Here is a 14,169-nt window from a genome sequence, read left to right as displayed (position 1 = left end):
CGCGGCCGCCCGGTGCGCGTCCCCGCACCCTCCCGAAAGTTGGCGCCCGCGGAGCCCGCAGCAAGGGGCCCCGCGGCCCGGTCCCCGCACGGCGGCCCCCGCGCGCTGAGCTCCCCGGCCGAGCGACCGCGGACCTGTCACTCACCGCAGCGTCTGGACCGGACCTGCCCTGTCTCGCTGCCATCGCCCGGCGCCCGCGCTGCAAGCCGAGCCCGGCTCCCTGCTCCCCCTCCCCCGTTATCTGCTCGGCGGCACCGGGAGAGCCAGCAAGTTACGCGGCATCTGGCTAAAAATACAGGCTCCCTTCGCTGGGCTCCGGCTTCGGCGCGGACTCTGCGCCCGCCCGCCCTCCAGCCTGCCAGCCAGCCAGCCTCTAATGGGATCTCTTCATTTTCTCTCCATTATTATGTCAGATGGGAAAGTTAATGCGAAGCGATCTCCGGAGGGAAGGCACCTGCTGCCAAGCCCAGCGGAGGGGGGTGCGTAGAGGGTGTGGGTGGGGTGCGCCCCGAGCTGCAGGTGCGGGCCCGAGCGGAGAGCGGGCGTCCTGCTGCTGCAGAAGGGAGGCACACACGTCCAATGGAGGTGAGGAGCTCCAAGCTGCATGGCGCTCCCGCCCTGCCTTCTGCCACCCGGCTGCCTTACTGAATGGGCCCCGTGGCCTGTAAAGACGGCCAGGGTGAGCTCAGCAAAGTCTATTTATGCCCCATAACCAATTAGCATGTTTTGAGCTCTTACATCGTGTCCCGAGATCCCAGCTAATCAGCCTATTCCAGCTTCTGCTGAAGAGCGAGCGCGGACGCGAAATGAAGCTGAGAGGCAGGATACAGATCTGTTACTACCGTCTCCCTCATCCCTCAAGTCCTTGGTATTGATGAAATATCATCACCCAAGGCTGCTCCGAGACCATCCTCACCTTTTCATGAGGTCATTTCAGGGACAGATGTCAAAAGCGTGCAGGGGCTGGCCAAGTCTTGGGGAGTGTGACACCAGGGGATTGTTACCAGCAGGCTCAACATTAAGTCTCAGAGAAATGGTCAGCAAAAGCAAGGCCAGGTACCTGGGCCTCTGGCAACACTGCTCGTTCAAATCGTTCTGTACTATGAGCCTGGCTTCATGTTCTCTTCAAATAGCCATCTAGACACAATAACAACTACTTTTTCCACCCTCCTGCCCTGACTCATGGGTAGAGAAGAGCTGTGTCCTGCTGAGGAATTAACACATTGAGCACCTTAGGTGATAGACATGTCGAATTACCTCATTTAACCCTCACAGCCACCTCCTAAGGTAGGCAATGCTATTAAGGCTGTGTGAATGGAGAAACCCCAGAGAGGTTGAGTCAGGACCAAGGTCACCACTGGTAAATGGAGGGTCTTACTGACCCAAAGCCCTTCCTTCTGTGACCAGCACTGCCAAGATTCCTAACAAAAATGTGCTCAGAGCCAGAAGAGATGATATGGAGGATGTTCCTGAAGGGAAGAAAAAATTCTGAGAGTGTGTTACAAAGTAAGGTGCTCTTCGAGGCCATTCGACAATTAGGGGGAAGTCCAAAATTTGTAAGATAAAGAAAAATCAAGAGAAAAAATCCAGATGTTGCCAAAAAAGAGTGATCTGAAGTATATAATGTAACTAACTCCTTTCCTTGTGGGTGAAAAAAAGTAGTGTTTAAAAACAGCAGGATCAGAATTCTCCAGGCCCAAGACCTTCAACGTTATCAGAGGATGAATTCAGGACAAGCAACCTTTGAAAAGGTGGCTAGAAAATGCCCACACTGCTGTACCCAAGGGCAGGGTGTCTGGAAGGGAGAAGTCACTGCAGCCCCTTCTCTCCCCCGGCACACTTTTTAAAACACAGATCATGCTACAGGTCTCTGGCCCTGTGGCTCTTAAAACTGCCTCTCAGATCTGCTCAATCCTCTATCCCGAGAGCTTCAATTAATAAATTATGGTTACTGGAACAGCCCTGATCATAGCCCAGTGGAATATCTCAAGAGATTCTAAAGCACTGTTCCAACATTAATATTTAGAGAGAGAGGAAATGCCCCGTTCAAATGGAAGATGAATAATATGTACAATATTTTCAAAACACTGATACTATTGACTTGTGCAATGAACTGAAAGACTACCTTTTAACAGCTATATGGAAGTATAGTTGACAGACTATAAACCACATACTTAAAATGTACAATTTGGTAAGTTTTGATATTATGTAAGCTCCCATAAAACTGTCATTACAAAATAATGAACCTCCAAAAGTTTCCTCCTGCCCCTTAGTAATCCCTTCCTCCTGCCAGTTGGTCCACATGCTTGCCAACACTTGGTAGTGTCAGTCTTAATTTAGACATTCCAATAGATGTGTACTAGTATTTCAGTGTGGTTTAATGGGGTTTTCCCTAATAACTAATGATGTTCAACTTCTTTTCAGGGGCTTACTTGCTATCCACATATTTATTTATTTCTTTGATGATGTATCTGTTCAAATCTCTTGCCCATTTTTAAATTGGGTTGTTTGTTTCCTTATTACTAAGTTTTGAGAATATTTGTTTTAAAGGTAAGATAAACTGAGATCTTGCAAGTCAAATGAAATGTTAAAAAAGTTAAATAGCAAAAACTTCCCAGTCCAATTTCAGTACCCAGATCTTATAACTGCTAAGATCTATAAGATCTTATAACTCCTAACTCTTTATACCATACGATGCTATGGGTTATATGCAATTACAAAGCAAAAAGAAGAGATAGTTATAGTGGACTAGAAGCTGAATACAATTCATAGTAGTGTGAGAGTGATGGGAAGGATACTGCGGTACTATCAAGGGACTTGTGTCCTCAGGACTACCAAGAATTCTTGACATTAGCCATGACCTCATTGCAACTTAAAAATGTAAAGTGTCAGACAAGGCCCAAGAGGATAAGAAAGGAAATGACTACAGACATGTTGCTCAGTAAGGCCTGAGGTTAGAGGAACTTAGATGATAGACACTAAAGAAGAGCAGGCTAAAGGATATAGTCCCTAAGATGTAAATTCCTCCAGCACTAGAGCATGGACTTTCAGGACGGGACCAATTATATTGTGCCCCTCCCCAGGTGTGATAGTCTGGTCACCATGATTCGATTATAAGTTTCGCACAGTCAGAGACAGATTGATTCACATGTTTTGCATGCCCAGTCCTTTCGCTTTCCCCATTGGCTCCCTATGTACTTAACACAGTGCTGGGCTGTGGTGTCAAATAAATGCTTGCTATTAATATATGAAGATGACAGACCCACCGTTTCTACTAGTCGTAAGGAAACTGTAATTCATGGGGCTAAATTGATGTAGAGAAGATTTAGATTATTCAGAAAGAGCTGAATCTTTGCTGGGAATCATTTAAGATAGCAGAGAAAGTTAACTCACCATTCGATATGGCATATAGAAGCTCAAGATAAACCAAATGACTTTTAGGGGTCTCTTTGGGTTCTAGGGATTCAGAAAGATAAGCCATTATTTCTTCCCCATTGACTGTCCTTTCTCAATCCTCCATCATTTTCACACTGTTAGATGACAAATAATCATCCTATTCCTTGCCCGTTTCCTGCTTTGTTTTGTTTTTTTCATACTTTAAGGCTGCACTTTTTATTGCAGGTATTCAGTGTGCCCAGGAGATCTGCCAGTGAGAATCAGTGAAACTAAACCAAAGAAACAGAAAGGGATTGATGGGCTAAAGAAAAAACTCGGGATTCTCAGTGAGGACGCCAGACCACTTGTTCTATCCCATAGGTTCATGGCGTCCGCAGGTTTTTTCCAATCTTGCTAAATATTTTACCAACTGTCCCTCAGTTCCCTCGGCAGACAAGCATAATGAAGTGCTAGAGGCTTCCGCCGTGGAGTTCGGTCCTCTAGGCCACATTAAGCTACGTCAGGAGGAGACAGTGTGGCAGAGAAAGAAGAGAAGAAATTCACTGTGCAACACATGAAACCTCTGGATAGGGTGGGAGCCTGGGACGTTTTATGGGCCCCCTGCCGTGAACTGCTCCGTGTATCTTTAGCTTTTCTAGAAACTGGGAGAATACTTCTTTCCGCTCAAAAGCCTGAAGCAAAAGCCCCAGGCGTGAGGGTTTCTTAGATGACTCTGCCTCCCCAGGACACTTTTGGGGAAAAGAAACCGGCAGCCTCTGGCCGTGGCTAGCCCGGACACAAGCTAGCTCCCCTCTAAAGAAACATTCGAGCCAAGGCTCAGGGCCTCCTGGTACCTCAAGCCCTGGGGCACCAACCACTACTCGCCCCTGCAGTTACCTGGAGGGCAGACGTGCTCCTCCTGCTTTAAGCCTCCTGTGCGATCGATGGGCTCAGACTTGGAACTGACTTAATAACAATAGCACTATTTGCTTTTCTGGGCAGCCTTAATATACTCGAAATTAGGAGGCCCACTACAGTTGAGCTTTTGATAGGGAAATAACTTTTCTGAGCCTTGGTATCCTTATCAGTGGAATGAAAATCACTTGGCCGACTTCTCAAGGCACGTAACGTAAAAATGCCTAGCCCCACTTCGGGTCATAGTAGGTACACAATAACAGAGATTATTCTTTTTACCTCCTTCCCTTCCTTCCTTTTCCTCAACCAAAGCATTTGTCGAAGATTAACTCTTCCCCTCCTTACTTACTCCCCGCCCCGCCAAGAAGTATGGAAGGTTACTGATCCTGTTTCTACCATGGAAAATAAGGGCCTAGTCACTGCTTATCCAAGGTCAAACACTCATGTCTGAGAATAGGACCCCAAGAGTCCCCAGAGCTCTGCTGGAGCGACTAGAACTCTTGGGCTTATAACACACCATCTTCAATTTCCCTTTTCTCTGCAGTGAGGAAACAATTCTCCAGTTACGTATACAGCTGAGCCCTGCTTCCCAGTCCCATGTCTGATAGTTCCTCTTGCAGCGTTCCTGCCACTGGCTGCTTTATGGCCTGCTGACAAGTTCAACTTTGCTCTCCACCATTTCTCTATCTGTCTTGCCCCTCACTCGCACACAGGGAGTTGCCCCAGCTCCTAGAGTCTCTGGGCACAGCCGATAAGGGTGAGTACCAGGAACTCCACCCTTTACCAAGAAAGGCAGGCTGGGTTATCGCCACCGGGAGCTGGCCTTCGAGTACCCCGGGCATTTCTAAACCATCAAGAGCATCGTTGCTGGGAAAATGTTATTCCTCATGCAGACATCATTGTGCCTTCCTGCACAAGCACCTCCCCTGTTACTTAGGAAGGAACTTGACAGAACATATCTTAAAGCTGTCATGTCGAGTGGACTAAGAAATCCAGTCTGACTTCCTTCAGACTTTGTAATTCCTTCTTAACCTTTTTATTACTGAGGAAGAAAAGGATAGGAGAAAAGAGAGTCTTGGTTGTTTTTCAATCTAACTTTGTGTGGTGAGCTCCCAGTGGCCAATTAGGGCGCCCCGCCTCACCAGAGCAAGGGATCCCAAGTGTGGGTCTATTTAGGGAGGTGATCAGAGCAGGGTATCAGGTCCCACAGTGCTGGCACTGATCTCTATCGTGTTCCTTTTAAGAGGGTTGGCCAGCCTGGAGTCTATTTTTAAACCCATGAGAAAGGTGCTACATGGATTCCAGAGAAGGCCAACAGTAAACCCGAGGTCACTATTGGGAAGGTGGGGGAGAATGAAGCCAAATCTAGGATTTTCTCTTCACATACCCACAGGGGTTCCCCTTATTCCTGGGTCCAGATATTGACTGTCATTCTAAAGGAATCTCTTTAGTTGCAGGCCCACTCTGACATGACCTCAATGGAATTTGACTCCTCATGCACCCTGGAGTTGAAAAGGGTTTTGCCCTCTGGACCTATTTTTCAGTATTGAGATTTTTTTAAAAAAATATTCCCACTCCCAATGTGAAAAATTGATGTGCATTTTTATATGTCTGTCATCTCCCTCTCTTCTGATTTTCAAATCATATGCTCTGGAATCCCCCCACTCACCTACCCGCCCCCACTGTCTGGCCCAGCACTGCGGAGCCCACAGTCAAGACTTTGCCAACAAGAGTATCCAAGTGAAGCCTGAGCTCTCAGTGGTCTCTGTGCCCAGAATCCCAGAAATGCTGCCCTTATGCTGGAGACAAGGGTGAGAATGGATTCGAGGGGCCAGTCACCAGGGGACAGGGTTATTTTCCCAATAGTGAGAAGCAAACAGGCATCCAAACATCACTATTTCTCATCAAATAACCAGATGAAGAGAACAGAATGTTTTATGTACAGTAACAAATTTCAGCTTCAGTACCCATTTCTCTTTTTGGATAAGAAATAAAATCCCTAAAAAACTAAATGTTTTAAGAACAAGTAAATGCTTTTGCTGAGCCGTTCTGGGACCACCCAAGACTACCCTGGCAGAGAAGTATGAGATGAGGTATCTTTTCATAGTCGTTCATCTCAGAATCTCCACGCCCAGCACAGAAGAAGCACTCACTACATGTTTCTTGAGTTGAATAGGATTATGGTCCCCAAATCAACTAAATGGGACTTTCAGCCAGACTAGGTCCAAACAACATGTATGATTGTTAGTGTGATACTGAACACGCACCAGAGGCTCAATAAATCTTAGCTAAATTGGAATCCAAAGGAATCCAATCAATTCAGATTTTAAAATGAGTCACATCAGTGAAAAGAACAATCAGATGTTCGGGGCTGCTTGACAAAAACAATCAGCTCTTTGGGGAAATTACAGGCACCGCCCATCCCAGAGCCCTGGGCTGTGCTGCAGGAAGGATTCCACACCCACCCCACACTTCCCAGCTTTTCCCTGACAATCTCCATTAGCACTAAATTGCCAGTCCATGCCCAGGTCCCAAAGCAATGATGCAGACAGTTCTTCAACAGTTCATCTCTCTCTGCTGAGGGTGAGATGTTGGGACTTCATGAGGTGCATACATATAATTCTAACAGCATCCCCCATCATCAAGTGTACTGGCCATGCTTCATTTTCCCCACTGTGTGAGGCTCTGGCTACATTCAGAACTGACACTTCAGAACATATTGCCTGGCAGCTGACTGGGAAGCCGAGATGCAGAGTGGAGATTATATACATTTTGGAAAACATGTATGAGATGCACTGCCAAAATGGTCGGTCCCATTTACTAAACTAGGTCCAGTATTTCCACACATTATGGAAACTTGCCTTTGCAGCCTACTGGTATGAGAAGAAGAGTAGCACATATTGGAGAAACTGCAAAATCAAGCTTCTCACTAGGACATGCTAATATGGAAAACTTTGTTTTTCAAATTGCCAGATGGGCTCGGGTATTGCAGTGAACCCCATGATTTCAGAGTTTCTGAAGGATGCCCAAGTCTCAGTTCAGACAGCCCTACATGGCTGACCAGGAGATCTGCTCAGGCCTTCTCCTTTGTTTGAGCAATTCTCACTGAAAGGACAGAGGCAGGATGGGTGACCCATCGCCAGCCTGACCTGCCTGAAGAATTCAGAGGGGCCTGTCCTCCCCAAAGGTTGTCCAGCATTTGGAGCAATGCTTTCCCAGATTAGGGGAGGTGGCCTTGGGACATACTAGGAAATGGGGCTTGGGAAGATCATGCTGTGTGACCCTTCTCATGCCCTCTGGCCCATAATACCTCACTGTAGTGACAATGAGATACACAGGAAGGTGCAAGAAGGGGAAAAGATTTGAAAATAATTGCTAACCCTTACAGGCCAGGTACTATTCTAAACATTTTAAATGTCTTAACACATTTAATCTTTAATACCACCCTATGAGGTATCCCCATTTGACAAAAGACAACGTCAAGGCACAAAAACATTAATTTGCCCAAAGTCACCCAAGAATACTATGATGCTTTGGATGGTGTATGAAGCAGAATGAAGGAAGTTGCTTTGATTTTTGCTGGATTACAGGAGCCTAAGGTATTTTTAGGGTAGGTGAGAAAAGTGAAATTCAATATTCTCTGGGAAGAATTGGTCATCTTTGAAATTTGAATGCAACTAGGGCCCCTTTATTAATTTCGCCATTCTCTCTGGTCGGATAAGACCCCAGCCACCGATCTGATGCTCTCTCAATTCAGAAATGTTAGGCCACTGTTTATACGAATCCAGGCCCTGAAGGGTTTAATGAGAGGTGATTGAGCTAAGATTGTCCCTTCACAGAAGGTTTGGGAAATGGAATCTTGAACCAATAAGGTTGATTTTAATCCCCATCTACTCCAGTTGAGTTCGCTAGAATTATAATAGTAACTTCAGTAACACGCCCTTCTGAACCAGGCTGAAAGCAGCTCCGGTAGGCAGGTGCTAAGCCTTCCCAGCTGGCCCTAGGTCCTCAGCTCTAAGGGGAGATAATGAGGCTGTGGAGTCCTTAGGGACACTCTGCTGTGGCACCAGCTTCTTTCTCCTTCATTTGGGCCTTGATGGTAAGAGGCAGACTCAGCTGGCCAAATGCTGACCGAAGAAGTTTCCTTTTATTTCCTGGAGCAAAAACAATTAAACCCAATTAAATTTCTACCTGGCCTACCTACCATCTCTTGAAGTTTGCCATTCCTTACAACTTGACAAGAAGAAGACAGGCTCTTTCTTTCAAGAGCCTCTTAAGCTCCTTTCAGCAGGGTACTTAGCAGCTCCCACTGGAGAACACCTTAGCATCTGCCTTCTGCCCTCTAGTCCTATTTTCTATTTACTACCAAGGCAACAAGAGTAGGTGCCACACATAATATTTCACAGGAGGCTCATCGTATTCTTAATAATTGAATAGAGACCATTATCTCTCATTCAATCCTCTTGTGAATTCTGCCTGGCTTCTCTTTCAGATATCTTTCCATACAGTATTTATATAATCCCTTTGATAATTATTTAAATAAAAAAGATAAGGAAATAAGCTATAAATTATCGGCCACCCCCACATTTATCTCCATCCTGCTTATCTGCAAACCCCCTCCCCCCGTCACCACACATACACTGGGTAAATCCCAAGGTATTTTACTCATTTGGACATTTCTAATTTATAAAATGATAAAGCACATCTAGATGATCTCTTTTTAAACCTTGGCTTTATATCTTTTTAAATAAATAAAAAGTTATAGATGTATTGATGTTCTTTCCATCTCCAAAATTTTATGACTTTATAAAGTGAAGACCTTATTTCGACTCTAACATCAATCTTATAGTCCACTTTCATAAGCTGCTTTTCAATATGACCTTTTTCAGCACCCCAACCTTGACCTCTTAAATTAAAAAATGCTAAATATTTGAGAATGAATGAGAGAAATGGGCAGTGAACCAAGTATCACTAAAAACACCATTATCGTATCTGTAATGGCCGGGCTGGTTATTAGCCTCCAGAGAGAGACATTTCCAGGATTTCTGAAATAAGATACAAAGACGCTCATCAATATTTCCAAAGGAAAATATTTCCCTTTAGTCTCATCAAGTGATATTGGGGTGAGGGTAACAAAGACATCAACCTTTAGTCTCTCAAGTGATATTAGAGACATCAACCTTTAGTCTCTCAAGTGATATTGGGGTGAGGGTAACAAAGATAAATTATCAATATAAGACTTGATGATACAAATAGGTCTGCTTCTCCTCATGCATTTGTTCTTTCATTCAAATATGAACTTGTTAGATTGCTGTGTGCAATCTGAGAACCCAATGGCAGACACAAGTAAGGTAATATTCCATGGTTTCCACCCTGGGGAAGATGGCAGACTAGAGGTGAAAGATATAGCTATATGGAAAATAAAAAGGACAATGAACAGGTTAAAGACTCAGAGAAACAAGAGCTCAAGAGATGCCCAGTAGCAGTGTATGATTAAAACCAACTCAGAGGTTCCAACAAAAATTTCCAAGAGTTCAAAGAGGGGGTTGAGATCAGAAGGGAGATCTTTTATGGAGCAGTGAGGTTTGGACCAAACCCAAAGAACTGCCAGTTTTTAGGAAGTCGTGGGGATCAATTTCAACAACACCAAAGCTTATCTGGAGGCACCTATGTTCCAGGTGTTTGGTTATTGAAGATCATCAAAGAGAACACATGCTTCTGACAGAATGCGTAGATCCAGACAAACACTTGCAAATTAAAAATATATACGTTAGGCAACAAAAATATGTCTGCTCTAGGGAATTGTGTAAACATTGTGCTAAAAAAGAATTTTTTCCTAATGAGAGTACAGCTTTTAACCATCACGAGGTTGAGGGGCGTTTCCATCTTTCACAAAGATGTTACCCAAAGAGGAAAATGAGATGATGATTGTTCGAATCATTTGTTTGTTTAAAAACTATTTTTGTGCCTCTTAAGTGCCAGGAACTGTTCAGAATCCAGCACTGGATAGACAGACAAAAATCCTGCTTTCATGGAGTGTGCATTCTATTGGGAAAGAGGGGAAGTGGACAGATGGACAGTAAGATATCTATCCTATGGGAAGTGATAAGCGCCAAAAGGAAAAGCGAACAGAGAAAGGGGATGGAGAGTGATGTGGGATGCGGTATTGGATACACAAGGTCTCTCTGGGAAGGTGACATTGGAGGAGAGGCCCGAATGCAGGCAGGGATGAACCTTGTGGTATCTGGTTATGAGAGGTAAACTCAATGAGGTTGACAAAAATTCTAGTGCCCTCTTCCACCCCCACCCATCACCAAGATATGCCTCCTGCTCAGTCTGGAAGGCTCTCCTCTATACCTACAGATTAAACGTATCTTTTGATGCCCATAGAATGAGAAATTAGAGGTCCTGGTAGAGGAACCGAAGAAAGGATGAAAGACAATAATAGGTAATATTTTGGTGGGTGCTTACTATGTGCAAGGCACTGTTCTAAGTATTTTACAAGTGTTAACTTATTTAATCCTCACAGCAACATTAGAAGGTAGATGCTCTAATTGTCCTAACTTTATGTATGGGAAACAGAGGCACAGAGAAGTTAAGAAACTTGCCCAACTTCACATAGCGTATAGGTGATAGAATCAGGATTTGAACTCAGCAATCTGGAGCCAAGTCTGCTCTTATAAGTATTCTGCTCTAGAGGACAATAAGACTGTAGAAGGATAGAAAGCCCAGGAACTCTGAGGAAGCAATAAATAAAAGAGACATCAGATCTGGCTGGAAAAGGTCTCTGTTCTCTAACAGCTCTACCTACAGCAGAGCTTTGTCCAGGCCACTTACTCTAATTATTATTTAGCATTTGCTAAGAGCTTATCCTGTCCCGAGGCCAATCAGGGAAGCTGAAGTCACAGACAGCTGAAACAGACCTCTGGGGTCTTCCCCGGGGTTCACCTGGAAGGCAACCGTCCAAGCAGCCCAGATAGGAGGCACACAGTCACATCCATTTTGAACCAATAACTCGATTATTTCCTCTTGGATGCCGATTGAATTTATAAACAGCATTAACATTTTTCAAATGCCTACAGGCAACTCATTATTATAGCATCAGCTTATTCTCTGTTCCTCCTGGTGAATGAGACACCCTCCTACACCTACCAGGGGAGGGGAGAGGAGCAGACTCCTCTCTTTTACTAGAGTCTTCTCACCCAAGTGGGTTGATGCTTCTCAGGCCCATAGAGTAATGGTTTTCCTGGAGTCTGAGGCCTAGGTGGCTCTAGTACTTGCCCAGGCCACTTTGAAGGATTGTGTATGTATTTGTGTGTGTGTGTGCACACTTGTATGTATGTGTATGCACTTGCATGTGTGTATGTGTGTGCATGTGTGTGTGTGATCATCACTGTCAGGGCAACTTCAGACACTTAAACAGTGGATCAAGGGTGTTAGACTTGGGGGGCGGGGCGGAGCTAGGTTGAGAGGAGGACGGTGAGGAAGGCAGAGGGCTGCTGAATGCACTGTCTTTTCTGTAGGTAAATGTATTATATAGTCTATTAAACAGATTACTTAAGGAGGTACAGGCAGCTGGGGGTGGGGATTAGGGGTGGGGAGAGGAGAGAATATACCACGCACACACAAAAAAATCAAAAGTAGTTTGGCATTTAACTTCTAATAGCACCGCACTAAGAAACTGGCAAAATCCCTAACCAAAAATGCTAAAGAGAAGCATCCCTGCCCTGTTATTCTATATTTATGGGATGTCTCCCTCTCTGGGGAAAAAGTCACCACTTTCTGTTTTAACTGGGGCCTTTGTTTGGAAGGTTGGAGAGAGATGAAAACCAGTGGGAGGTTTTGTTGGTGATGAGGCCGAGATCATCTGCAGCCCTTCACCTCACCCCATATCTTCACGGCCACCCCAACCTTCCCCTGCCCTCTGCAGTTTTCCTAGACAGTCAGCAAGCTTTGGACTGCCCACAAACCCTTGCTTAGTGGCCCTTTCCTACTTGGAGGGGCAGCATGCTGTGCAATCCGAGAGACTCTTTTTAGGCAGGTACCACCTGAACCACCCCCGCCCAGCAGTTGTGCTAGGTGCCTTCTGCTTAGGTATTGCACCCCAAGAATCATGGGGTGGACCCACCTGTCCAGATTCTCTGAGCCCTGCATGCTGAAGCTCTGACCTCACCACATTTCCTACCTCACTTCTCCCTTTTATTTCCAAGTTGTCCCCCAGCCTACCCCAGTTCTGAAGTCTACCTCTGCTGTGGGGCTGCCCGATGGAAGAAGGAATATTTTCAGAGAGCTGTTAAACTAAACACGCAAATCTCAAGGCAAAGACACAGGGCCAAAAAGAAATTGGGCATGTTGTGGAGAAGCCCATCTGTGTTGGGTGAGGATGTGCCTGGCATTTCTTGGGTGAGTATTTCAAACTAGCAGAGCAAAGCTGCTATCCTTCAGGCCTCCTAACATCACCCCTCCATGTGTCTCCCTTTATCTGTTTACCACTAACCAGTGAGTAACTGCAAGCAAGTCACCTAACCATTCCACTCCCCACTCACCACCTCCACAAAATGGGATCTTATTTCCCAGTGGGAGCATCATACTGAGTGACTCAGTTCCGCATCCTGCAGGCCTGTCTTTAAATAACTCCATGGCCCTCCTTGACCCCCTGGTATTTCCTAACAGCCATGGGGAAAACGTGCTGCCTGTTGAGAACTATCTCAGGTGGTCCTGGATTCTTGGTGAATCAAACGCTAAGCACTGTACATGAATCAAGGTATAGTACACTGCATAAATTAATTTTTATTTCATCTTACGCATTTGGAGTTAGGGCCTCTCTAATCACCTATGCAAATCTAAGCAAACGAGATGCAAATCTGGATCCCAAATTAAATGAAAGAATTCCATCTTGCTCATATTGTAAAGTTTCAAGTATTTCATTCGATCTTTAGATACCAGCTGTTCAGAGAGTCCCAAGATTCCTAACTACAGTATATGCTAAATGGTACAGGCATTCCTAAAATATCCACACTGGAAAAAGCTCCTTTGCTCATCCCAAATCCATTTCCCCTGATTAAATTATTTTCTCATTTCCACAGAGAGCTATTAAACCAACCATGCAAACTATCCAGGCCCCACAGACCCGGGTGGAGAAAAAAATTAGACAGCATTTAGAGAAGTCAGCCCTTGGCAAAGTAACTGCACCAAAGTGAATGTAGCTCATGTAGTTTTGTTAACCAAACCCCATTTCCTCTTTAGGTTGTATATCTTATAATCACCTCATTCAAGGTCGTCATTTCCAAGGTCATCTACTTCCTACCCCTGGTCCACGCAACTGTCCTTGACTGGCCAGATCAGATGCTTTTCTCTTTGGAGAATTCCAGTTGTTGGAAAGTTTTTTCTCATATAAAATTGGACTCTGCTTTCCTCTGATGTCTACCTTCCTCTCTATCTGGTGCTGACCCTGGGAATACCATGGGGTGAGTCTCTGCTCTTGCCAGTCCTCTCAGTGTAGCCAGATACTACATTTCCCAAAGTGTGTTCCCAAGAATGCTAGCCCTGTGCAATGTCACCCATGCCGCCCAAAGTGTGCACTGGGCAAATAAACATGGGAAAAACAAACTTTATCCTGAGAGATTTTCAGAACAAGGGAGTATGTTAGAGCTCTGAGCAGTCATGGAGAAAACCTGATCAGTGGTGTTTAAGCCAATGTGCCCCTTTGGTATTTGACTCAAAGACTCTATTTTTCCCCCGACATAACACTATTTCAAGAGAGGCTGGTCATTTTCACTCTGACTGATCTCCTGCTAGCTAAGCTTCATAACTCTTCATTGTATATCTCTACCCGATTCTTTTTTACCTTCCCTACCCTACCCCACTCCCAGCTTCTTT

At 45.0% G+C, this 14,169-nt stretch overlaps 1 protein-coding gene across 5 annotated transcripts in view; it reads right to left on the bottom strand.

Annotated features, from left to right (window-relative positions):
* ANK1 (ankyrin 1) overlaps positions 1-14,169 on the bottom strand; it is a 187,965-nt gene that overhangs the window by 96,276 nt on the left and 77,520 nt on the right. Inside the window, exon 1 of one of the 5 annotated variants that reach the window (XM_015592916.2) lies at positions 146-346. The exons of the other annotated variants lie outside the window; for them this stretch is intronic. Within the exon in view, the coding sequence (XP_015448402.1) occupies positions 146-184 (39 nt within the window). The 5' untranslated portion in view covers positions 185-346. Of the gene's footprint in view, positions 1-145; positions 347-14,169 lie in introns of those variants that run through there. 5 annotated transcript variants of the gene reach the window in all.

This window comes from Pteropus alecto, unplaced genomic scaffold, assembly GCF_000325575.1.
Source record: "Pteropus alecto unplaced genomic scaffold, ASM32557v1 scaffold24, whole genome shotgun sequence".
Lineage (NCBI taxonomy): Eukaryota > Metazoa > Chordata > Mammalia > Chiroptera > Pteropodidae > Pteropus > Pteropus alecto.
This window is presented reverse-complemented; position numbering and strand designations above follow the sequence as displayed.